Source organism: Sinocyclocheilus grahami, unplaced genomic scaffold, assembly GCF_001515645.1.
Source record: "Sinocyclocheilus grahami isolate Dianchi unplaced genomic scaffold, SAMN03320097.WGS_v1.1 scaffold465.1, whole genome shotgun sequence".
NCBI classification, from domain to species: domain Eukaryota; kingdom Metazoa; phylum Chordata; class Actinopteri; order Cypriniformes; family Cyprinidae; genus Sinocyclocheilus; species Sinocyclocheilus grahami.
Window position 1 is genome coordinate 1307044 of NW_015505644.1, and position 27117 is coordinate 1334160.

General features: G+C 37.9%; 1 protein-coding gene across 2 annotated transcripts in view; it reads right to left on the reverse strand.

Moving 5' to 3' along the window:
• LOC107553165 (bridging integrator 3-like) overlaps positions 1-27117 on the reverse strand; it is a 58939-nt gene that overhangs the window by 1299 nt on the left and 30523 nt on the right. Inside the window, exons 6-9 of one of the 2 annotated variants that reach the window (XM_016235295.1) lie at positions 25015-25055; positions 12202-12343; positions 10393-10527; positions 1129-2743 (exon numbers count right to left, since the gene is read on the reverse strand). In XM_016235295.1, the coding sequence (XP_016090781.1) occupies positions 2642-2743; positions 10393-10527; positions 12202-12343; positions 25015-25055 (420 nt within the window). In that variant the 3' untranslated portion in view covers positions 1129-2641. Of the gene's footprint in view, positions 1-1128; positions 2744-10392; positions 10528-12201; positions 12344-25014; positions 25056-27117 lie in introns of those variants that run through there. The other variant, XM_016235294.1, reaches the window with a different exon arrangement.

Below are 27117 nucleotides of genomic sequence, written 5' to 3' on the forward strand. Positions count from 1 at the left end.
CAGAGAAATTAAGGTCAAGTACACACACTTTTTCTTTTTACCATGAGAATGACAACAGGAGTTTTTCACCTTTCCAATTTGAGTTTTCAGAACGTTAAAATGCGATCCAGTATGCCTCTGAACAACTTCCTGTTTCTTTGTCACTTTACGCCACAACACAAAGCTACATAGTGAATTATTGTGCATTAGTGGTGTAATTGGTCATTTTTAAGTACTTTATCTTCATATAGTCACAGGGAATGATGGGAAAAGTAGTTTTGCAGTTCAATACAGTCTTAAGGTCTTCGCACACGGAGTCCGAAATTCTCGTCCGAAATTTTCGCACATTAAAAAATAAATATGACCTTACACACTTGACTCTGAAACTTCAGTCTGTCATAAAAAAAAAAAAAAAAAATAGGAACAGGTTTGATTTTCTGCGTTTTCGCATCCGTTGAAAGCATTTTGATAGGAAACTATGACGAATACAAAAAACAAAAACAAAAAAATGCATATGAAATCTTCAAACTCGGTGTGCAAGGACCTTTTGTCTAATCTCTGGCTAATGTGATAGCATTTTCTGGACATCTTAATCACGGTCACATACAATGTGTACAAACCGATAACATTCACAAGTGAAGATCTTGTGCATCTCTGTAAAATAGGCCACCTGACAGAAAACAGAGAAATTAAGGTCAAGTACACACACTTTTTCTTTTTACCATGAGAATGACAACAGGAGTTTTTCACCTTTCCAATTTGAGTTTTCAGAACGTTAAAATGCGATCCAGTATGCCTCTGAACAACTTCCTGTTTCTTTGTCACTTTACGCCACAACACAAAGCTACATAGTGAATTATTGTGCATTAGTGGTGTAATTGGTCATTTTTAAGTACTTTATCTTCATATAGTCACAGGGAATGATGGGAAAAGTAGTTTTGCAGTTCAATACAGTCTTAAGGTCTTCGCACACGGAGTCCGAAATTCTCGTCCGAAATTTTCGCACATTAAAAAATAAATATGACCTTACACACTTGACTCTGAAACTTCAGTCTGTCATAAAATTTTTTTTTAAAAATAGGAACAGGTTTGATTTTCTGCGTTTTCGCATCCGTTGAAAGCATTTTGATAGGAAACTATGACGAATACAAAAAACAAAAACAAAAAAATGCATATGAAATCTTCAGACTCGGTGTGCAAGGACCTTTTGTCTAATCTCTGGCTAATGTGATAGCATTTTCTGGACATCTTAATCACGGTCACATACAATGTGTACAAACCGATAACATTCACAAATCCAGCTGCATATGATCAATGCCACCTAAAATCTGACATGATTATAATGGACACGCCCCTAAAAGACAAAGCCACTCCCCTTCATAATGACACACCCGTTGAGCTGAAAAGTCAGACTCAATAAAACCCCTGAGATTCCCTACTGTGATGGTCTTCATCATGTAAATATGCTCATTCTGACAGGACACAGCCCAGTCTAAACTAAAATAGAAAATGACTGCATATCTGAGGCCTTAATTTGTACTTGAAATCACTTTATGCTAAATAAAGAACTTGACTTTTTCCAAAGAAGGGATATTCTTCACTCCCGCTCATACAGGAAAATGCTACGGCACAGAGATAACGCTCGTGGGTCTGTGAGTAGCAGGTGACCCCGATCTTCAGTGATCGCTGTGTGAGCGAGCGAGTGTCGGCTGAAAGCTTTCTTGACACGTCCCGCCCCTGCTCTTCCCCCGGCCCGTGAGTCAGGGGTCCCGCGAGAGACGCTTTGATGATTAATAGCCTTTAATCACATTACAAGACTCCAGGAGGAGTGGGCCGCCATTGAAAGCGCTGGGAAATACAGCTGCTCGGCTCTCAAACCTACACACAGCACATTTATTCAAGCTGCTTACTGTATGTGCGCTGGCAAACAAATCCACATCTACTATGGCCTTAAAATCCAGTGAGGAAAAAAAACTAAACATTCTCAGGACAATACGAGTGGTGCAAAACTCATGCTACAGTATGTGGCTGCTAAGGTTTTCAAAGCGGTTTTTAGCTTGTGGTTGCTAGGGTGTTCTGAATGGTTGCTAAGTGGTTTCGAACCCTAATGACTTTCCTTAAACAGACAAAATAAAAAAACTAAACAAAAACTACAAAATAGAGGTTTGTTCAAATCACTGACCCTAAATATGAGCAATAATAATAGCAATACATAATTTAGCAATACCAGTATGAATGTTTCTGAAAAGCAGAACCCGTAAAAGCAAAATCTGAGTGGGAAAAGGTTCGTCTTTTACATGGGGCGATCAAACTGAAAAGCCATTTCCTCTTTGGTCTTGTTAGCTAGAGATACGCAGCAGAGTTTCGATTGATGAACGCAACTCGACTCCATTGTTCACACAGGAGCCATCGGGTTCAGACACCCACGGATTGCAAAGACACTTTTTAAGGTTTTTGTAGGGCAGATGTATAAATGCGGCACCAAACACTGTGATGAAGCACATCTCTTTTGAATAGATTGTGTAAACTGCCTCTGGGATTGCTCGAAATGACTTCAGACTCTAATCAAAGACTCCACGCTGGCCGTCAGTGGCACTCTGTGATCTATGAGAGGCCAGTTCCTGCCCAGTGCTGAATGGAAGCGGATACTGGTCTGTCCTGTTTATGGTGGTCTCACCACATGAAGAGCGGAGAGGGGATCTGTTTGCCGTGCAGCACGTGGGGCTGGAAGGAAAACTAGTTCAGAGGAAAATCCGCCTTGGACCTGTCAGGGATCAATCAAAACAACCAATGAATGATGCCGCCACACACAAGCTAAAATGCAGGTACGGCACCGTATTTATGTCTCCGCTTCAGGCGGCACGCCCACAGACCGTTCATGAGCTGTATGATACATGTTGCACAGACAGGAGCTTTCTCGAAACAGAAAGTTCCAATTTGATTGGTTGGTTATGACGCAGCTTTTGGTAGTCAAGGCACACGGTCTGTAGAAATTACTTTCAAAAGATTCAGGTTGGCGTAGTTCATGACATCACAGGTTTCAGCAGCTTAAGGCAGTTAGCAGCAAGAAAACGTGGCATCCTCAATAAACTGCCCAATCCTGCTTTCATTCAGTTAAGTCCATTAAACAATCTGTACTTATTATTTTCAGATGGAAGGATATTCTGACCGCAAAGTCAACACACATTTCCAATAATTCCTTTGCTGCTGTCTGTTTAACTATTTGCGGAGACAGCTGCACCATGATTCGAACGAGATACCACACCAATCTATTATTGTGGTTTCACCGATTTTAGATTTATTGCTCTTTAAAAATCACACACAGAAAAAAACAAAATCAATTGTGGTCATAGTTGAACACATCATCCAGACAGACCCTTCCTGTTTAAGCGGGTGATTCTTGACCAGAAAAAGCTTCAAAGAGAATTAGTATTTATGCTTCTGTCACACACACATGAATATATTCTAAACTCACGGCTAATTAACTCATTAAACATATACGCACACAAATTGTAACACAGAGTCTACACTGTAAGCCACAGATGTCCAAAACTGAGTCAGTCTACACATTTAGCATCACGTCACCTCAGAATACTCAACAACCACGGACCAATAAGCTGTAAACAAAAGGCTACCTGTTAAGCGACAATAAAGTGAAAACAAAATTTGGTAAAAATGTGTCTGTAAAACTGTCCATTCATCCATTCTCCACACCACTTGTCCTCTATAGGCCGAGGCCGCAAAATACTCCCTGGATGGATGGCCAGTCCATTGCATGGTTAAAGCTAAAGTACAGCTAAAGTCTAGGACAACAGCACATGTGTGAGTAATTTGGGTGCTCGAAAACAAAAGGTCCAATAGGTAGTGTGAATACACAGAACGAGTCCATCAGTGCTCATGGTCAATAGAGAATACTCTGTTGGAGATGTAGCAGAACACGGAAAATGAAGTATTGCCAGGCCTTAACAAACACAGACTTACACGCATTCATATTCACACCTACTGACAATTTAGTGGTTCCAATTCAGCTGACTTGCATGTCTTTGGATTATGTGGGAAACTGAAGGAAGCTGGGACTTGAACCTGGCACATTCTTGCTGTGAGGTGGCAGTGCTACCCACTGAGGCACTGCACCCCTTGTAAAGTTGTTGATATTGTAAAATTACTTAGAATCCCAACAATCAATGGAACTGCTGGATTAGATCTCAAGCTGTTCTTTAGCATTGTTGAATTTGATGCACCATCTTTAGAGCACAAAGTATTTCTCATAATTCTCTTCATTCCAGCACTCTGTCTAGCTCAGGCGTTTACAACCCTGCTCCTGGAGAACTGAACTTCCTTCTTGTAGGCTTCAGTTCCAACCCTGCTTCATCACACTTGCCTCTAATTTTCAATTAATCTTGAACACCTTGATTAGCTGGTTAAAGAGTGTTTGATTAGAGTTGGAAGTAAACTCTCCAGGAAGCTATCCATCCAGGAACAGGGATGGCTACTCCTGGTCCAGCAGTTCCTGAATGCCAGAAAGTGTCCTATGTAAATGTCTAGCAGGGTGACAATGTAATGATCTGTGTCATTCACTTTGTACATCTCTGAGGGGAGCCAGCTTTTGCTCAATGCACCCAGTGTAGACAATGCATGTATTTTTGAACAGATTTAGACCATTTCACGGCACTGAAACTACGCTTATTATAGTAACAAATCGCTCTTACGCGATTGTGGTTGCAACTCTCCTATTAGTGTTAATGGACCTTAGTGCTGCCTTTGATACTATCGACCACATCATTCTCTTGGACAGGCTCAAAAACGTTGTTGGAATTACTGTGATTGCATTGGCATGGTTCAATTTGTACTTATCTGACCATTATCAATTTGTAGCAGTAAATTAAGAGGTATCATATCAATCAATTCAGTATGTAGTACCGCAAAGCTAAGTACTAGGACCGCCATTGGTTTTCACCCTGTACTGAAGATGAGGTTTGTGAATATATTTTGTATGCGTCCAAAGATTTCCCACTCATATGAGAAGTCAAGACTCAAAGCAGTGGCTTCTAGGAAACAAGTCTACACGTGTAAATTTGGCTCATTCCGAGGCCATCCAGGATGTTTGTGCATGCATCTTTCTTTAGGCCAAATTTCTATTTGTCCTCATCCCCTGATATAAGGCTGTGTGTATGTGTGCGAATGACTCAGCAGGATGAGGGACTCTCAGCATGACTGAATATTCGGTGAGTCAAACTGTGTCCACTCCAGGACTACTGGAAACACAAACACACACTGTCCAATGTGACGTCCATCAGATACAGAGGGAGGCAGCGTCTCCACACCGCACCTATAGTAAGCAGTCTGGGGAGTCCACCTACGCCTTCTATCTGACAGAGAGACACCCTGCTCTACCTCATCACAGACAGCTGATGTTGGTTGACTGTGTCTTGGAGTATGTGGGTGTTGGAGGTATGGCACTCCGGGTTACTGAAAGCTCTTGATGAATGAGACTCGGTCATCTGCTAGGCCTCTCTCTCGCTCTATCTCTCTGCTGCCCATCTGTTAGCTGAGAGCTCGAGGAAAGACTGCATTTCAGGCCTGATCTATGATCAGCTTAATACATTCATGTGTTCATTTATTTATAACCTTTATTTTTTTCCACAGAGCACCCACATCTGGTTTTCAATAGAGCAAATGACAAAAGCGTAGCATCACAAAGTGTTGCTACACAAAAACAATCACAAAAGACTGTTGTCTCCATAAAGTTTGCAATGGTTTTAGCTAAAGGAAGTTTGATGTTGTTCCATCCATGACATTTACAAGCTGAATTCAACTGCTGTTTACTAGTCAACCAGAAGACAAAATTAGCTACTAGATGACTCCAGTTATACAAATGTACATCCTGTTATCAAATAGATAGTTCCAGTTCTGGATGCTGATTGGTCAATACAGTGCTCTATTCTTTCTAAAATACATATAAGTGATGTACAGTCAGACGGTAATCTTTGTAAAAATAACCGACTAGTTCATCAACCACGTTTTTAGCATTACCGAAAGGTGAAAATATTATCATAATTTTTTTCCCCCTCGCAGTGATGCCATTAAATAAATATTTTTGGTTCCTTTCAGTGAACAGTTCTTAAAATAACTATTTTTCTTAGTGTGAACAACACTTCATAATCTAAAGAAACTTTTTCCACTATAAAGAACATGTGTGATTGAAGGGTTCCATTAATGTTAAAGGTTCTTGATGGAACCATGACAATAAAGAACCTTTATTTTTAAGATTGTCGGGATGGAATTGAGATGCGATGCAGGCCAGATTCAAACATGCATGCCCTACACGAGCAGTACAAGCTACCAAGCGACTTGTAGGCTCACTGTGTGTATGACGGCATTGTTTGTCATCATGAAGGCTGTTTCCCGTTTGGTTAATCCTTCTCAGGCTAATCAGATAACATAAAATCAAACCTATTAACACTTGACGCATTCACATTAAGAATCATCTCCTAAATTAGGTAAACGCATAAAATGAGCAAAGAAAAATCTTAACACTTTATTTAAACTTTCTAGAAAGTAATGAATACTACGTGGGTAAATCTCAAAAACATTTCAGATGTAAAATATTCTCATTTTGATTATTGTAATATAGCAACATTTTTAAAAGTTTGTACACTCTAAAAAATGCTGGGTTAAATATAACCCAGCGCTGGGTTAAAAAGGGACAAACCCAGCTATTGGGTTGTTTTGACCCAGCTATTGGGTTGTTTTGACCCAGCTATTAGGTTGTTTTGACCCAGCTATTGGGTTGTTTTGACCCAGCTATTAGGTTGTTTTGACCCAGCTATTGGGTTGTTTTGACCCAGCGGTTGGGTTGTTTTGAGTCAAAACAACCCAATAGCTGGGTTTGTCCCTTTTTAACCCAGTGCTGGGTTATATTTAACTCAGCATTTTTTTAAAGTGTATAAATGTAGTTATTATTCTTCATTCTAATAAAATTTTAAATAATAATTTTCATACAATTTACTATGTAATTCATCTGTTATACCAGATCTATAACAACAGTGCATTTTCAAGTAGACAGTTAGGAGAGGCTTTCTCTCAAGATGGCATTTTTTGGGATCATAGGGCACTGGATCAGGTCCTGACAGACTCAGACCTGACAGATCTCGACTGCCCGCTCTGCCCTGAGCCGTGAAGATTATGGCTTTTAAATATGTGATTAACCCACCAAGAAAAGGCCTGCTTGGACTATTCAGCTTTAACACCAGCTCACAGTTAAGTCGGTGTTGTAAAACACTGTGTAAAATAGGTTATATCCACCTTACTTACAGGATACGTTTGACTCAAGAGGCAGATGTCAGCAGAGGTGATCCATTAGTTTAAAACTTACTATTGTTTATGCTTCTTAATGCAACTATATTAACGTTTAAGTCCATGTGTACTGATATCATATGTGATGTCTGACTAGACTGCATTATCTCCACTTATACACACACACACACACACACACACAGGTGCACCAAAAAGCATTTGGACACCTGTAACAATATGAATTCATTATTATCCATCAAGCCAGAAACAAAAAACAAAAAGTCTGTACAGACACACATGCAAAATAACATCATGACATGGGAATAATATTAACATCCTAACACTGTGAAAATGTCAGAGAGGGGGTAAATGCACACGTCCTGAAGATGAGATTGTGTGTGTTGACTTGGCTTCTCCTCTTTTACTACATTCATTAGATTCTAATGTTTAGCTCTCTCTCTCACACACACACTCCTTAAAATAACACACAGTCTGAGCTGTGGACATAAGCAGGCAGGATTGTGGGGGTTAATCACATTAGAGAGAGGGGAAGTGTGTAGAGTGAGACAGTGTGTGAGCGCAGCATAAAGGAGTGATTTTGTGTGTGTGTGTGTGTGTGTGTGTGTTACTCCGGGTTAATCACATTAGATCTGGGTGGAGGGAGCGTAAGCTTTAAATTTGACTACTGTGCGTGTGTGAGGGTGTTTCTTCAAACTTGATTTTTATTGATTTAGATTTTTGGCTTTTATTTTTTATTAAAAACAACACATTTTTTAAATTCAACCTTTTGTTAAAGGAATATCATATAACATTTTACCATGACAACTTTAAAACAGTCTTTTATGCATATATTTTGTTAATCCCTTGTCTCAGACTTTTCTCAAACCAGCCATAGATATTTAATTACAGCCACAACACTGAATTTTGTATTATTTCCTTATTTTTATACATATTCATGTAAAATACGTAAAATATTTTTGTTTGTGTAGATTCATAACTACATCATCCAGGTGTTAAAACGTTCAAAAAATTAAATTTTTATTGAAATCACTGGACTATAAAATAATCAACAAGACGTTTCGGTGTCTATCCAAACGCCTTCATCAGTAAAAACATTAACGTGGGGAAGTCGTGGCCTAATGGTTAGCGAGTCGGACTCGTAATCCAAAGGTTGTGGGTTCGAGTCTCGTACCGGCAGGGATTGTAGGTGGGGGGAGTGAATGTACAGCGCTCTCTCCCACCTTCAATACCACGACCGAGGTGCCCTTGAGCAAGGCACCGAACCCCAACTGCTCCCCAGGCGCCGCAGCATAAACGGCTGCCCACTGCTCCGGGTGTGTGTTCACGGTGTGTGTGTGTTCACTGCTGTGTGTGTGCACTTTGGATGGGTAAATGCAGAGCACTAATTCCGAGTGTGGGTCACCATACTTGGCCACATGTCATGTCACTCAAAACAAAAAATATTAAAGTACTCGTGCAAATATCCACAATATGTCACATGATCAACAGACCTATAGAGGTAACGTGACTACTATTTTTGTGGATTTGTTTTATATATATATATATTATTTTTTTTATATATATTTTATTGTCCCAATATACATAATTTGCACAGTACACTTCATCAGCATCATATATTGTACAGTGAGACGTTATAGCATTTCTCTTACTTCATTCTAAATCGTCTGTTGTCATACTTGATCTTCCACTTTTATTATATAAAAAAATGTTTAAAAGGTTACCAGCCAGCTCACCAGTTACTCATCATTTGAAAGTTTGCACGTATTAATTTTATCCTCTACTTTTGTATTTTTCCCCCTCAATTTAAGTCCACCTATAATGGGAAAACACATTTGGGGAAATGATTTAGATTTATATGATCAGCTTCCAACTTTTCTGGCTGATTTTCTACTGTGTACTGTTTACATATAATATAATATACAGTGGTGGCTAAAAGTATTAAAACACTAGTATTTTCACCAGCTAAAAATGGTTTTAAGTCAGTTATTTCTATCTTTTGCTGTACTGTGTCAGTAGGAAATATCAGTTTATATTTCCAAACATTCATTTGGCCATTAATTGTAATAATCCAGTGAGATTTTTGTCTGACAGCAGCCAGTGCGCCACACAGATATCTGATCTGATCATCATCAGTCTGTCTGAGATTACATGAAGAAACAGAACAAACTGAGACAGACTCAATCCAGAAGAACTGTGGCAACGTCTCCACGATGCTTCAAGAAACCTACTTGCGAAGCTACAGTACTGTTAAAAGTTGTAGACACTTGTGTAAAAATGCTGTCAAAAGTAATGCCATAAATAGATTTTCTTTATCAATTCACTTCAATTAACTAAATTAAAAATCAACATTTGGTGTGACCATCCTTTGCGTTTAAAGCAGTTTTTGCCCTCGGTGCACTTGTACATAGTTTTTCAGGAAGCTTTGCAGGTAGGTCTCTTGAAGCATCTTGGAGACGTTGCCACAGTTCTTCTGGATTGAGTCTGTCTCAGTTTGTTCTGTTTCTCTCAAACCTGACAGAGCTTGAGAGGTTAAGAGGGGAGGAGAAGAATGGCAGATAATTGCCAAATGCTGATGTGCAAAGCTTGTCGCATCAAACGAAAAAGACTTGAGACTGTAAAGGTGCTTCAGCTAAAATATTTAGTTAAGGGTATGTAATAATAGATAATCTAGATGTATAATGTAATATAGATAATACTTATGCAATGTACTTATTTCTGTTTTTTTATTTTTAATAAATTTACGAAGTTGTGACAATTCTGTTTTTGCTTTGTCAACATGGTGTGCAGATTGATGTGGGAAATAAAAGTTAATTAAAGCGGTTTAACATAAGGCAGCAACATAACATGAAAAAAATTAAGGGGTATGAATACTTTCGCAAGGCACTATACATATATATATATATATATATATATAAAATGGAAATCCAATGTGTGTGTGTGTGTGTGTGTGTGTGTGACTGAGGAAGGAATTTTTTGTGTTGTGTTAAACAAAATATAAAAGTATGTTCCCACAAAATCCATATGGCCCACGTAACCGTCATGCTGTATTTTAGTTTGAGTTATTTTGCATCTGAGCTGGTTGCATTTGATGCTCACCTGAGCTCGTATCAGAGCCTCAAAGCTGGGCTGAAAGTAGTCAATGCGGCTGTTGTAGAACTCGGGCATCTCGTCCAACAGCTGCTTGTTCTTGGCTTCAAAGTCTTCCCTGACAGGCTTCAGTTCTTCCCTAGCCTAAAAACAAAACACACACACACACACGTAATGCAGCAAAAAATAAAACCAAGACTACTGCCTACCCCAGAATGACTTGCCAATTATTAAAGCATGCTGTTATGGTGTGTCATTAGAATAATAACAAAAAAAATTGTAAGAGGCCAGGATATTTTCAAGGGTGTGGAGGTGGGGAAGAGCAATGTTGATGATGCAATCACCAATCAGCACAGCGGAAGGGAGGGGAAAGCAATCTATAAGTGCTGACCTCTGCTAGGATATGACCTGCTTTCTATATATGACACAGGCCATGTGTAAATGTGATTGCACACACACTATCAGTTCTCCTATCCTCCATGGCCCTGCTGAGTCCTTCAGTGTGTGTGTGGGCGATGGGCTGTACATGTATGTAGAAGTTTTCCAAGCATCCGTCTCTATCTGTTTGCGCACGTACGGTCCATCACGTGTCAACATACACATGCATAATGACCCAGAAGTGTGCAACAATAAGAACAAACAATTATTGTTTGCTCGTGTTCGCTGGATCGTGTTACCGTGTGCGAGTGAGCGTGTGTGTGTGCGCGCGAAAACCAATTATCCCGCAGTGTGTGTTGAGCGCAGCCTCTTGAAAAAGTGCAGCTGAGTTGAGAGGCTGTTTCTCTTGCGTGGGTGAGTTCGCTCGCATGTATACATGTGCTCTGAATACTTCTGCGTCCATCCAGCGCAGCTTCCTTCACTTGTTGCTGCGTGCTAAAAGAAAAATCCCGCCAGAACTGTACGCGAGCGGACGGATGATAACAAACCTGATGACTCTTAAGGTCCAGCACACTCGAGTACAAGCATCCACTACAGGAAGATGTATAAAGACTAGAGAAAAACTGTTGTGTGAGAAGTGTTTCATAGTTCAGGTGGTTTTGTGTCTTTTTGAGCTCCAGTTGAAGTCAATATGAAGTCAAAATTGTGCTGCAAGGATGAGGTATTTTTGGAGGTCGAAACCCAGAAAAGAGCTTTTTACCACTTCCGGCTCCTTAGTCTCAAAGTCAATGGGTTTTTTGAATGGGTTTTTGGATAAATGCCTGAAATAAGGTCACTTTGACTGCCACATTGTGCTTGTAATCATGTTAGAAACTCAAACATTCAGGAAAAAGGATTTTGTTTTTTTTGCATATGTATTAAAAATAGCTGTATTTTGTCAGCAGTTATATGCCATATGACCTTTTTGATACATGTTTGTTGTGGATATGGTCTTATATTCTATAGCTCCTCATAAACAGGGTGAATTTTAAGACAGAAGCTCAGAGATTAATTTTAAAAAACTTGCCCCAATGAACATTTGTGCTGAAAAGGTTTGGTTTTTAATTTACTGTTTTTACTATAGTAAACACATTTTATGCGTAACAAGGTTGCATTAAATTAAAATGCTACCGATTTGATGTCCATCTTTCCCTATTCAAGTGAACAAGAGCTGTATGCTTGATCTACACAGAAAACAGCTCCCTGGGGCGTTACCAACATGACCGCTGAGTGAACTAACTTGAATTAAAGGATTTCTGGTATTAGTAGGAGATCAGTCAACTCAAACCAGCTGCCATACTTCTCTTTTTCAAAAGGAAATCAAGGTCTTCAGACTTCACGAGAAACATTGCGACGCTGTCGGAAAGGAAGTCCTGCCTTGAATGGAAGAACTGGTTGTACCTGATGGAGTTTGACCATGATGGGCCCCGTCTTCTCTTTTTCTTCATATTTCTCCACTTTAGACTGGAGTCTCTTATAATCTTGAAGAGCCTGTTCCCTGCGTTTTACTGCCATGTTCAGACTGGGAAACACACTGCTGTACCTGCGCACATACAGCACAGACAGAGAAAATTATCAATGTGCACATAACACAGACACATTACAAGGCATCTTCTGACCCTTAAGTTTTTCCAAATCTGTATGAGTTTCTTTCATCAGCTGGACACTAAAGAAGATATTTTAAAGAATGTGTGTTACTAAACAGTTGATGTTCCCCATTGACTTCCATAGTATTTTTTGTTCCATACTATGGAAGTCAATGGGGACCAACAGGTGTTTGGTTACACACATTCTTCAAAACATCTTCTTTTACAATCCATAGAAGAAAGAAACTCATACAGGTTTGGAACAACTTGAGGGTGAGAAAATTATGACAGGATTTTTTCTAGTTTTGGATGAACTATCCCTTTAATAAGACAAAGACAAATAACAAGTCAACAAAGTCACAAGTAGAAAAAAAAATAATATAAATTGTTAATAAAACCATTTGTAAACTGTCAGATTTACAAAGATATTTGCCATGTTTGCGTTATGAGGAAAGATTGTTTCTATGACGAGAAACTATTATAACCACAGCTTAAATGAACGAAAACAGCTAAAGGCTGGCACACACTAATAGATTAAAATTTTCTCAGATTTTCAAAATGTGAGAGACCACAAACAATGATAAAAAATTCATAGATTTAAAAGTTGTGTTCCTATAGTGTGTGGAGAGCTGCGAATGTGACCAAGATGGCACACCAAACACCAAACCAGAGTCCCGACTGTGAACATGGGAAAACATCTTGCAGTCAAACGTGACTTTACAGTAAACAAATGGCGGACGACGGGCAAGAAAATTTGTGGAAGTAAAAGAAAAAAAATATTTAGATGAAGTCACAGAGACGCGTGAAAATGTTACAGCGTGAGCTGGAGGCAGGGTTGCCAGGTCCGAGAAACAAAACCAGGCCAACAGATATTCAAAACTAGCCCAATCGCATTTTTTCCATGGTTTTCCTCTTCTTTCGGGTGTCCGCTTCATCATTAACGCATTCCGGGGAGAATACGCCTATATCCTGCGCTGGTACGCCACTCTCTCGTGAACGCGTGCACGACAGTTAGCGGAAGCTAGAGATTACGGTTTATAAAGTTTTAAATATGGTTATTTTTCTTATACAAAGGCATCATTTCACTTCAGAAGGCCTTTATTAAAACCCGGAACGGTGTGAAGCACTTTTTATGATGGACCATTCACTGCTAGGGGTGTGCCATATCATAATACTGGTTTCAATTTTTACATGATAAATAAAAGTGTCATATCGCTATATCATTGATATCATGCGTATGGCGGATATACGTTCCCTAGCGCGCACAACACCACCACCACAAACCCAATAGGTGTGTTCGACTTGAAACAGCGCTGCGCAGACTGATCGGTGTATGACATCAAAGTATAGTGAGAGCGGTTCTAGAGCATATTCGAGCGCACACTCTTAGTCAAAAATAGGTGAGATGCATATCTTTAGCGAAGCGGCACAGAGAGGGGTAAGTCACTCTCGCGGTATTTTGACGTCATACACCGATCGGTCTTCTTCAAGTCGAACACACAGCTGCTGCTGCCACTTTATGACAACAGATTCACACTTCAAATTAGGTAGTCTGTCATCGATGACAGTAGCTCATTGGAAAAGGACGGAAAATGCCTTTAATTTTGTTTGCACTAATAAATGCTGCTGCCTGCCAGTTGCAATCCCCAATAAAACGTTGTTCCATGTTTTTATTTTCTATATCGGCATAAATATCGTTATCGCAAATATTCTTGAAATATCGTGATCTAATTTTGAGGCTATGTCGCCCACCCCTATTCACTGCCATTAAAAAGCTTGGAAGAGCCAGGGCATTTTTTTATATATATATAACTCAGATTGCATTCGTCTGAAAGAAGAAAGTCATATACATCTGGCTTGAGGGTAAATCATGGGGTAATTTTCTTTTTTGAGTGAACTATTCCTTTAACACATCTCACATCACAGGGAAATCTGATAAAACAATCTGTAGAACCATCAAAATAATTGGAACTAGGATATTCAGAAGGGGAGAATTCAGCTCAAAATCGGCCGGGTTTCCTTGTAGTGTGTGCCCCGCTTAAGACTGTCAACCTCTAGCGGAATTTCCCCAAGTAGCTCATTGACTTACAATGACTAATTTCAGTTTACCAGTTTTAAAAATGCAAATTTAGTTTTTCTGAACAACAACAACTACAACACTTGCCTCTCTGCTGCCCCCACCAGCTCTGGAGGAGCAACTGAATTTTCACAACAGGTTGCTATATATAAAAAAATCGTGTAGTTTGTATGAGGCATGCTTGAATTTATTGTTTGACCTTAACATGGTGGCCATTATGAGGGAGCGACCAGCCATACTGCATTTTCTAGGAGTCTTCATCTTATGAGTTCACATCATTTAAAAAATATCTATTCATTCCTTTAGGTGTTAAACTTACTTTAAGCGAAACACTACAGTGTTTCATAGTCTACATGGACAGGGAAATCAATAGAGTGTGTTGAACACAGCAAACCCCAGAGTTTGTTCTATGACAAAAATAATTTAACAATGTGATGAGGAGGTTCATGCAGCATTAGCCCATTTTAACGGGATCACTTAATTACAGCCACACAAATGGCACGGAGGCATTTCACTTGGATTCTTTTATTGTTTCGATTCCAAATGAAAATATAATCTCTGGGTGAGAAGCCTGGTCTCAGGAAACTAAAAATAGGAAAACTCTAAACTGTAACTTAGCAACAGAGTCGGCCGCTTTGGTTTGAGGCCTGACTGCGTTTCGACTTTGCATCGCCTGGGAGCACTGAGGAACAGTACAAACACATGACCCACACCGTTTTGTTCTTTGTAACTACTGAAAAAAGCGACTTACTTCGCAAAAGCTACAAGCCTTGAAGTAGGACAGTTTTAGGGTCAAGGAGCTATAAATGTATGTTCTTATGTGCATTATTTGGGGGGATTTAGGTGGAGAAACTTCGTAAGGTGCATCTGTAGGTCTTCTGCAGTCGACTGTGTGTGACGCATCTTCTGTAGGAGAAGATGCGATGCGTAAAGTGGCCTGCGGTTAAACTGAAATGGCCAACGATGCAGCCTAAATTGCTGACTTTTATTGAGGTTGTTAACTACCGAGTCTACTTGAATAAACCAATAATTAAATTATTGGTCACATTAGCCAGATGTTTCAAGAAAATACTTATGAAAACACCATGTGGGGAGGAAAAGAAAAAAGAAAAACCACAACTCAAATCTCTGAAGGTTATTTAACATTGAAATTTTTTTTACATTTTACAACAGATCAGCATTTGCATTTAATGTAATGCACTTTATAGAGATTTTATTGGATGACATTTTTAAACTGAAATGCTAAACAAATGATTTATGCTTTTGATCATATTTTCTTTAGGATAATGAGCACTGATAAAAGCCATTCAATAATTGATAATACCGGACCTGCAGTTAAAAAGATTAATACGTTTTTGAATAAGGATGTCAATGTTTCATTATGAGAAATCATGACATTGACAGCCAAATGTTTTAACAGTAAAAATAATTACAAAAAAAGTTTTATTATATAATTCCAAATCTTTTTTTAATCATCTTCAGCTGCTTTCTGAAGGTTTTATGGGAATTCACAGGACCCAGCCCCACAACCCACACGCACCCTCCATTTATAAAACACCACCTTAGCGCAATGACTCTCTTCTATCTCTCTTCCTGGCACGAATGTCAAGTGTGATAGCTGGATAAAACATCGTGCAAACATAAAACTACCTTAAAATGACAATCTAAAATAGATTCATAATATTATGGCCAATTAATAACACCAAAAAAAAACTAAAAAAACCTCCCCTGACATGCAAAACAAATTTAAGTGAAAAAAAATAAAAAACATCAGAATTAGACTTAAAGATGACTGATGGATAAAATAATATCCATCAGTCATGATATTTCACTTTTTAAATTATTCTTTCCAGCCATTTTTGATTATTATTCAAGAGTTTTTTAAAATGTAATTTAGAATGATTCACTAATAAATCATTCAGTGTTTTATTTGACCAATTCAAGAAAAGAATTAAACAATACATTTACTACGTAGATATCCATTCTTTTTCCAGAAATGGAAGACACACTGTCCATAAAATAAAATAATAAAATAAAATAACAATTTACAAAGAGCGGTTAATTTAAGATGCATAAAATGTTTGTAGTCACTCACAATAAGCCAGCAACATAAAAATGTTAAAAAACAAATATGTAAATAATATTTTAAACCCAAGCTATTTCAAATATAATCAAATAAAGACAAAAGTAATGATAAAATAATACAAAACACAGTTTAATAGATGGCTTTATCATCTGTACATTTCCTTAAAATCACATGCCTTTAGTAGACATGGTAAAAACATTAAAAGGAATAATTTGTATGACTGAAAATTAAGTCAGAAAATCACTGAAAATCTAGATTTTTGGGGCAATGATCTGTCACATATGCACAAGCATCATCTATTTATCTATTCTACATCCAGCCACACTATATTTGTGAAATAGAAACTTGATCATGTTACATGGAATATTCCAGGTGTAATTTGCATCTTTTGTCCCCTGAAAGCAGGTTTAGTGCAGGTTAGTGCCTGCTCTGTCTATAATGACAGTTCACGGGTGTTGTTCTTGGAAGTAAGCGATCTAAAAACACTCGCTGTAATCTAGACGAACGCTTCAGACGGACTAGAGGACGGACCGTCTGACTCGGCACAACCCAAACACACGGTCATGTGCCCGGCTCATCTAAAAGCTCTCTTGATGTTTCGTTGAACCTCCGCATGACTGCGCACACACACACACACACACACACACACACTTATGCTCCACCTCGCTGGTAGGCTGTATAATTTAACACCCGTCTCGTCTGGCTGCGGGTGTGGTGGTCGCTTGACAGAGAATGACAGAAATAACAGTTGGACGAAATCGCAGTCGGCTGTTTTCAACAGTGGCACACACACACACACGCAGCTCCGTGAGCCAAACCAGAGTCTGGACGGGATGACCGCTGCAGCTACCCGTGTTCTGTCCATGGGACAGCGTGACAGTACGTCTGTGCAAGAGTTTACAGAGTTCACTGTACTGTGGGGTGTAACGCTGGCTGCTGTGTCATGCCTGAGAAGCGAGGCCTTTATTATAGATTTTCTGTTTCTATAAATCTGATCCGCGTGTTTGACCAGCCCTGTGTCTCTTTTAAGCAGCACAGGAGACTCTAAACACACTGTATGGCATCTCTCTGTTTGCGTTTGACAATGCCAGGGTGTTTGCTGTAGGGTGGTTACGTACTGGCCCAAGTCACAAGAGCCCACCCAAGTGTCTATGACATTCTGGTATCTAGTTATGGCTCGGGTCACTCCTTCAAATGCAAGTTTATGGGAATGTTCCACCCATTTTATTGTCTGGAAGGTGAAAATCATAACGGGATAGTGCAGGCGAAAATGAAAATTGTCATTATTCATTCATCTTCATGTCAGTCCAAACCTTTAAGACGGTCTTTCTTTAGCACAAAACACAAAAGATGATATTTTGATCAATATTTCCATTTTCTTGTTTTATGTTTTTGTGTGCGTTTGTCTTATTTTTGCATAGTGTTTCGTTTGTTTTGAGCTTTTTTGTGTGTTTTTGTTTTATTGCATTGCCATTTTTAGTTGTATTTGTTTTTGTGTTGTTTTTTATTTTTGCGTTGTGTTATTTTTCTGTTCTATTGAGCGGTTCTTTTTTGTTTAGAGATGTTTTTGTTTTATTATTGTGTCATCATGTTGTTTTATTATTGTGTCATCACAAGCTTTTGTTGTGTTGGTTTTATTTTAGCATTGTTATTTTTCTGTTTTTTTTGGGGGGGGGGGTTAGTTTTTGCTTTGTGTTGTGTTGTTTGTTTGTTTCATTGTGGTGTTGTTCTTTGGTATTTTTGCATTGTGTTTTTTTTGTAACTTTTGTTTTGAGTTGTTTTTGTTGTATTGTTCTTGGTTATTTTTGCATTGTGTTTTTTTTTTTGTTGTTGAATTTTGTTTTTCTGTTTGCTTTTATTGAGTAGCTTTTTGTGTTCATTTGTTTAGTTTTTTTGTGTTTGGCCATATTTATTTATTTGTTTTGTTTTTATGTTGTGTTGCTTTTGTTACATTTTTGCATTGCGAGTTATTGTTTTGTTTGTTGAGTTGCTTTTGTTTTATGTGTTCTTTTTTGTTTTTGCGTTGTTTTGTTTTTTTGTTGAGTTGCTTCCGTTTGTGTTTTTTTTTGTTGCTTTTGTTTTGTTTTAGTGTTCTTTTGCATTTTTGTCTGCTGTTGTCTATGCAATGAAAGTCAATGGGGTCCATGTACGTACAAAAACAGCTGAAACATTCTTCAAAATACCTGCATGTTCAGAGCATGAGGGTGAGTAAATTCTGACCATTTAAATATTTGGGTGAATTATCCCTTTAATTCTGATTACTTAAATGATTAAAACTGTACTAGTATCTCTCTTAAACAGGTCACATGATTTGTTATCGTATCGTCCATGTCAACCACCCAAAGCTGAACACTTAGTTGTGGATTTGAATAAAGCCTTACATATGAGCAATAGTTAGTGGTGTTTGCTAAGACAAGCATCACTATTACTAAGATATCTCGCCAGGACACATATCAGAAAAACAGCATTCCATCTTGATCAACAAAGACTTCAATGAACTGAGTCAAAACAACCTCCCCTAATGCATATCGCCCAGCAGATATAATGGAGTGCTACTCGCACAATTCAAAACCGTTGCTGACTTCTGTTAGCGCAGATAAAACACACACTCAAAGCGAGAGGCACGCACTCACCTGGTTTAGAAAGGCGTTATCACATTAAGAGATCCGACATCTGTCTGAAGCCATTAGAGTTTCAACAGCTTTTCAGAAGGATCACATTATAAATACTTTCCTCCCATGAACACTGGTAGAACAACGAGAAAGGAACAAGAAAAGCTGAGCTCTTCATGCACTAATGGAATCTTGTCTTTAGTATCTTGGCTTATGGCTGATTAAATGTGTTGCGGCGAAGCAGAAAACAAAGCCGGTGTGTTTTAAGGATTCCACTGGAGGCGAGACTAAAAGAATGCAGTTTTGTTTAAAGCTAAACATGAGATTTCCAGCATGCTTGATATGGATGCATACTAAGTTTGAAAGAGTCGATGCTCTAAACATCTGTGGGTGACTGACAAATCATATTGTGCATGAAGAACTTTTTTTTTTAGGACCATTAACATTTTTTGCATAGTGACATTATCCCGTTATCCCTTTTAATATAATATTGTTCCTATTCTACAACTTTAAAAAAAAAACATTTAAATTAACATTCATTAAAGGCAAATGTTGTATGATGTATAATTCTTCACAAGTAAAATAATACATTATAATTTTTCACAAATACTTTAAATCTTATATATATTATAAGATTAATTATAAAAATCTTGAAAAATAAGCTTATTCTAAGGACCGTTAATATTTTTTGCCGTGACATTATTGATATAGTCACATTATTTTCATGACAGTTAAGCACATATGCATCCCATATTCCCATTACTGTTACACTGATCCTGGTGTTCTACTTTAGACTTTTAGATTTGATTCTATGAAGACTCTAACAGTATTCTTAATACAGTATTATTCCTGTTCTACAACATTTATACATTTAAATTAGCTTACATTAAAGGAGGTGCAACAAATATTGACTTCAAGTATAAATCTTCAAATAATAAATATACATAAGTATAATAAAATTGTTCTGGATATGAGAATGGGAAGAAAATGTGATCAATAGTCGAATAACGTCAAAAAAAGCTGCATTTATTTGATTAAAATTGTATTATTTGATCAATAGAGCAAAATAAGTAATAAGAAATATTTTTACAATTAAAAATAGGTTTCTTTTTAAAATATATATTTATTTTAAATATTTTATTTTATTTCATTTTAATTAAATGTATTCCTGTGATGGCAAAGCTAAATTTTCAGTCTTTAATGTCAAATGATCCTTCAAAAATCATTCTAATATGATTTTCTTTTTTTTCTTAATGTGATATTTTTTACTGTGTTGATACTGTGATATGTGAATGATAGATTGAATGGCAGCGTTAACATTTTGTAAAATATATATACAGTATATCCTACTTTTATTCAGCAAGTATGCATTAAATTGTTTAATAGTGACAGTAAAGACATTTATAATGTTACATATGATTTCTATTTCAAATAAATGTTGTTCTTTTGAACTTTTTATTAATCAGAGAATCCTAAAAAAATGTATCACAGTTTCCATAAAAATATTAAGCAGCAAAAACGGTTTTCAACTGATAATACGAATCATTATTAATAAATGAGCACCACTAGTAATTTATGATAACTGAGCACAAAATAAGCACATTGCAATGATTTCCAAGGGATGTTTAAAATAAATAAAATATCTATGTCCTAAAAACACTATTTCTTTAAAGCATAATTATGTTCTTTTGGTTTTGAAGTGAAACATGATCTAGATACTTCTCAATAATTGTGAGATTCACTCAAGAATCAGAGTTCAATATCTCCAGTTATGTTCAAGCAGTCATATTTGTTAGCTTGAGGAAGAGAAGTGGTCAGCTGTAAGTTTGCATGTGTATGAGCAAGAGTGTGTGTATGCTGAGCAGGGTTTACTCTGCTGTTTAAAGCCTCAACTGTGCTCATAGTATTCGCGTGTACATGAGAGTGTGTGTTTCTGGGCTTGAGGCCACAGTAAGAGCCTACACACACGTCCGCCACACACCCACCAGTCAGCGGAAATGAGAACCATTCCATCCTGCCACCAAACACACACACACACCACCAGAAAACACTTTCTATCCATCTTCCTCTGACTCGCTGTCTTCACACACAACAGCTGTATGGCTTCACCAAAGCTGACCAAAACCTCTTTGTGGTCAAGGGTAAAGTAATAAAAAAACAATATAATTATTTCTTATATAATTGAACACGAATCAGCACATCCATCGGGAACAAAAGTGGAGTAAGAAGTCACTCCAAGAATCCTCAAACTCAAAACACACACACACACAGAGAGGCGTTTGTTAGGAGTGTCTCTGCACCCACTCCTCTTCCTTGTCGCTCGTTAAGGCCTGCTTCCTGTTCCGGCCCGTCCCACGAGAGAACGGAGGCATGGAATAGCACTCATGGGGGCGAGAGAGGAGTGGAGGGGCGGACAGCCAAATAAACTTTCCTCCAGACGCACTCTTTCATTCAGGACAGACCTGCAGCAGTCAGAACATTTCTCATATAACGCTCTGTGCTTTTAATGCGCGCAGCTGAGAGGAAGTCTGGCGACCTGAAAGAAAGTCATTAACACACCTTCCACATATTCATTAACTGCAGCAGCCTGGCTGTAGTTCTGTTACGCAATAAACATATCGGTTCCGACTGAAATAGAATAGCGCAGATTTTTTCCGCCGAGGACACGCAGATTGATTCCAGGTGTTTAAAGACAATAACACAATTCCAGCCAGCATTCATAAATATCTTCAGATCACACATATATGGACTGTTAATGAACAGTGATTCAAAAGGCATAATCAGTTCCAGGACAGATGTCCAGTGGAAGATGATGCCTCAGATGGAAAATATTTGAAGTCCAACATCATTTTTTTTCCATAAAAAAAAAAAAAGGATTGAAAGAGAGATAAAATAGCTCTGCTCCAAATCCTGAACTGCCTCATTGTCTACTCCCTACATAAGCAGCATACTTAACCCAAATAAAAGCACAGGTGACTTTTACATCAGTTTCAGCAATTTCACACAAGACACAAATCACTTTACTTGTGAGACTTAAAGGGATAGTTCACCCAAAAATTACAATTTTGTCATCATTTACTCCCCTCAAATTGTTCCAAATCTGTATGAGTTTCTTTCTTCTGTTGAGCACAAAAGAAAATATTTGGAATAATGCTGGTAACCAAACAGTTGACGGTAGCCATTCAAGTCAATGGCTACCGTCAACCGTTTGGTTACCAATATCTATTTCGATTTTTTTCTTCTCACAAAGAGCACAATTTGGCATTATAAAAATTAGAATAGAATATTATATATTAGAATACTTACATTTTTAACACTTTTTTTTTTAAGTTTAAGTGCAATTAACGGAGCTCTGCACTTCTGCAGTGTGCATGTGCACATATCTAACGGTCGACTGATTTATAGAAACATTTGGAGTAGACGTCACAGTACTGCACAGTACAGATTAGTTTGGAGCCCGAGCCTGCGCAGTATAGATTCGTTTGGAGCCAGAGTCTGCACAGTATAGATTCGTTTGGAGCCCGAGCCTGCGCAGTAGTGATTTGTTTGGAGCCTGAGCCCGAGCCTGCGCAGTATAGATTTGTTTGGAGCCCGAGTCTGCGAAGTAGAGATTTGTTTGGAGCCCGAGTCTGCGCAGTATAGATTCGTTTGGAGCCAGAGCCTGCGCAGTAGAGATTCGTTTGGAGCCAGAGTCTGCGCAGTAGAGATTCATTTGGAGCCAAAGTCTGCACAGTATGGTTTCGTTTGGAGCCCGAGCCTGCGCAGTAGTGATTTGTTTGGAGCCCGAGCCTGCGCAGTAGTAATTTGTTTGGAGCCCGAGCCTGCGCAGTAGTGATTTGTTTGGAGCCCTAGCCTGCACAGTATAGATTCGTTTGGAGCCCGAGTCTGCGAAGTAGAGATTCGTTTGGAGCCCGAGTCTGCAAAGTAGAGATTCGTTTGGAGCCCGAGTCTGCGCAGTATAGATTAGTTTGGAGCCAGAGCCTGCGCAGTAGAGATTGGTTTGGAGCCAGAGCCTGCGCAGTAGAGATTCGTTTGGAGCCAGAGCCTGCGCAGTAGAGATTCGTTTGGAGCCAAAGTCTGCGCAGTAGAGATTCGTTTGGAGCCAGAGTCTGCACAGTAGAGATTCATTTGGAGCCAGAGTCTGCACAGTAGAGATTCATTTGGAGCTACAGTCTGCGCAGTAGAGATTCGTTTGGAGCCAAAGTCTGCACAGTAGAGATTCGTTTGGAGCCAGAGTCTGCACAGTAGAGATTCATTTGGAGCCAAAATCTGCGCAGTAGAGATTCGTTTGGAGCCAGAGTCTGCGCAGTAGAGATTCATTTGGAGCCAAAGTCTGCGCAGTAGTGTCGTTAGGTGGAGCCGCGGTATCAAAGTTCCACCCAAACTTCCACAGACCCAATAGCAAGATCACAATCATGACATCACACCCCATTTTTATAGCATCAAATAACTAGCTAAAAGCTAACTTATTAGAAAAACAAACACTTGAACATAAATCAGCATGATAAGAACTATTTCAAATGACGGAAACCATCTTTGGAAAAAAATTATTTGAAGTGTACGTTTAGTTTGTCTCAGGTCCCATTACATTACATGGAGAGAGGGGTTTATGACCTATACTGCATCCAGTCACCTGGGGGTGATCAAGGCTCAAAATTGATCGATAAACTCAAATTGACCTTTTTAAAATTCTTTTATTCCATGGCTTCCATAGTCTGCTACTTGAAAACGGCCATTTTCTGCCACCAGATAGGCTCCGCCCACAAAAAAAACCTCATCACTGTTTGCAAACACCGAACTGGTCTATTGCCAAAACCAATATATAGTATTTGCCGATATTTAGCCTTTTTGAATTACTTGTATTGACCAATATGTTTTCCTGTTTGGCAAATAAATGTCGGAAGAGCAATTTTTATTTTGACAGCATTGAGCTGAGATGAACTGATTATTGATCATCCCTTTGAGATTAACTGATTATTGATCTGTGGGTGATGCTCACAAAAACATGTCCAGGTCAACTTTCACAGACAAATTATATTTTGCATGACGAAAATATTTTTAGGACCATTAACATTTTTTATTTGCATAGTGATATTATCTCTTTGTCAGATTACTGATTATTGATTACTGGTTAGGTTTTTAGTCAACAATTCATTTATTTGTGAAAAATACTGTAATAAAATTTAAAAAATTGATATATCAAGTATAAATCGGTTTAAAGCAGCTTTTGCCCTAGGTGAACTTGCACATAGTTTTTCAGGTAGCTTTACAGGTAGGTCTCTTGAAGCATCTTTGCATCACAGAAATAAATTATATTTTAAATTTAAATTAAATTGACATAGAAATCAGTTATTTTACACTAACAATTTTTCCCAATATATCTGTTTTTTTCTGTATTTTTCATCATATAAATGCAGCCTTGATGAAGAGATTTCTTTAAAAAAAGCACACACACATTTAAACACGTTTTCTTAAAAAAAAAAAAAAAAAAAACGTAAATCTTAAAATCATGATTCCAAACTTTTGAACAGCAGCGTAACATAAATTCAGCCACTCAAGTCTATTGGATTACCATCATGACGGCTGTATGTGATTTTTGGAGCTTTGACATTGTGGCTTCCATTCACTTGCATTATATGGACTCACAGAGATGGATTATTTAAAAAAAAAAAAGAAAGTCATATACATCTTGTTTGGAATAAGGGGGAGTAACTGATGAGAGAATTTTTGGGTGGCGTATCCCTTTACTCTGTTAAACAGCCTAAAGCATATATGTGTCTAAATAGCAGATTACTCGTTTTTGGAACAGAACCTGTTTTAAAATGTTTCAAAAAGAGCAAAATGAGCACTCACTTTTTCAAAGGGTCGATCACGGTCTTCTGAATCTGATTGACCTGCATAAGCAGAAAAGAAAAAAAACAAACACATTAGCTGAAAAAATAAATAGTTAATATCACAGCTGAAAGACAACCATCAAAATAAATTACATTGATCATTACGGTCGAACACAACAAAACAATCAAAATAAATAAATAACAACTGCTCGGTGAAACTAATTGGCAAGAGGATCTGACATGACCCCCACGTTTAAAAGATCAACAGCTGTCACCGCTCCCTTTCCATGCGAAGAGTGTTTGGCGTTCAACTGAGAAGTATGGAGAAAATGTTAGTGACGTTGTTTCTTTATTGTGCTCCTGGCCTGAGGAAAGCAGCGAGAAAGACGTGAATATTAATTGTGCAGTGAATACAAAAGGCTGGAATCGTCGAGGGACGGCACATGAAAGCACAGCCCCGGCTGGGGTTGAAAACGCTGAAGAGGGTGGGCCGCCAAACGAGATGAAAGTTCTTTGCAAACAAAACATTTTTAACAATAACAGTTTATATTCCCCTCGTTCCTCCATGTGGTGTCAGGGCTGGAGAGAAGAAGAGGAGGAGGAGGAAGAGGAGAGGAGGGAAGGGGGGTGTTTGAGTTAAATGGGTGTAAACGAACGTCGCATTGCCGCCTCGAGCCCCAAACCAACAAAGTCTTAAAAGTTGCCACACAATTAAAACCTTAAACTTGCAAAACATCATTTACATTGCAGATCTGAGATGCCAATAGGATGTGGTTGGCTGACAGAATGCTAACCTAACCTGGCAAACAATGCAAGAAGAGAGCAAACAGGGAACGTTAAACCAGAACACGGAGAGGGAGGCCGACACAAGCTGACAGGCCCATCAGAGGATCGTAGCTTATGGAGCTAATCAACAACTCACTCGCTATTGAGAGCAGAGTCAGTCACTGAGAGCAAATAAAACGCCACCCCAGAACAGAGCGATTCATTAAAGATGAGATAGCCTTCTTCCAAATTACATCTTTAATCCACAAAGTCCAAAGTAGCATTAACTAACTAAAACATGCAAGGATGCCGAGTAATTATTAAAAATGCCTGCCAATGCAGCTCTTAAATAAATACATAAATAAATACATACATAAATAAATAAATAAAGTGCCCCAATTTACTTTTTTAATAAATGTTTCTAGTCTTGAGGCAAATTATTATATACTTAGGGTTAGTAGTAGCTGTAAGTTAACTCTAAACCTACCAATAAATAAACAAACAAACAAATACATAAATAAATCAACCTACTTTCTTAATAAACGTTAAATGTTAGTGTTAGTTGTAGCTATAAATTAACTCTAACCCTAACAAACAAATAAATAAATAAATCCCAAATTACTTTCTTAATAAATGTTTCAAGTCTTAACGTAAATTATTGTAAACGTAATGTTAATTGTAAATTAACTCAAATACATAAGTAAATACATAAATAAAAATCGTTTCTAGTTTTAACGCAAACATTTTTTGTAAACTTAGGGTAAGTTGTATTTGTAAATGACCTCTAACCATAACAATAAATACATTAAGTAAATAAATAAATAAATACATACATACATACATCAAGAGTGATATACATTTCCTATACAGATATACAGAGATATTTACCTTGATTTTTATTTTCTGCACACATTACATCTAATATTTCATCTCAAATATGCTCTTCATCAACACTGTTGTCCCCAGGAAGGAAAATACACTAATTTTACACACACACACACACACATTTTAAATTGACAAATTACTTAAACATTAAAAACTGATGTTATATCATAATAGTTACTTCTTTCATTTTATAATGGATTCTCATATTCAGGCATTTAGGCATATTGTATTTTCATTCAGGCATTTGAAAAGCAGCAGGATTAAATTAATACATAATAACCAAACATGGATACAATTTTCAATCAAAGTACATTTCTTTCTCAGCTGAAAGAGGCGATGGATAGTTCAGGCAAACAAGAGGAGAAAAAAAAGAGATACAGTAAAGATAGAGTAGATGGTGGGAATGATGTGGAAATATATCTATATGATGAGAGAACAGCCTGAGGAAAACACTCCAGAGAGAGTGTGTGTG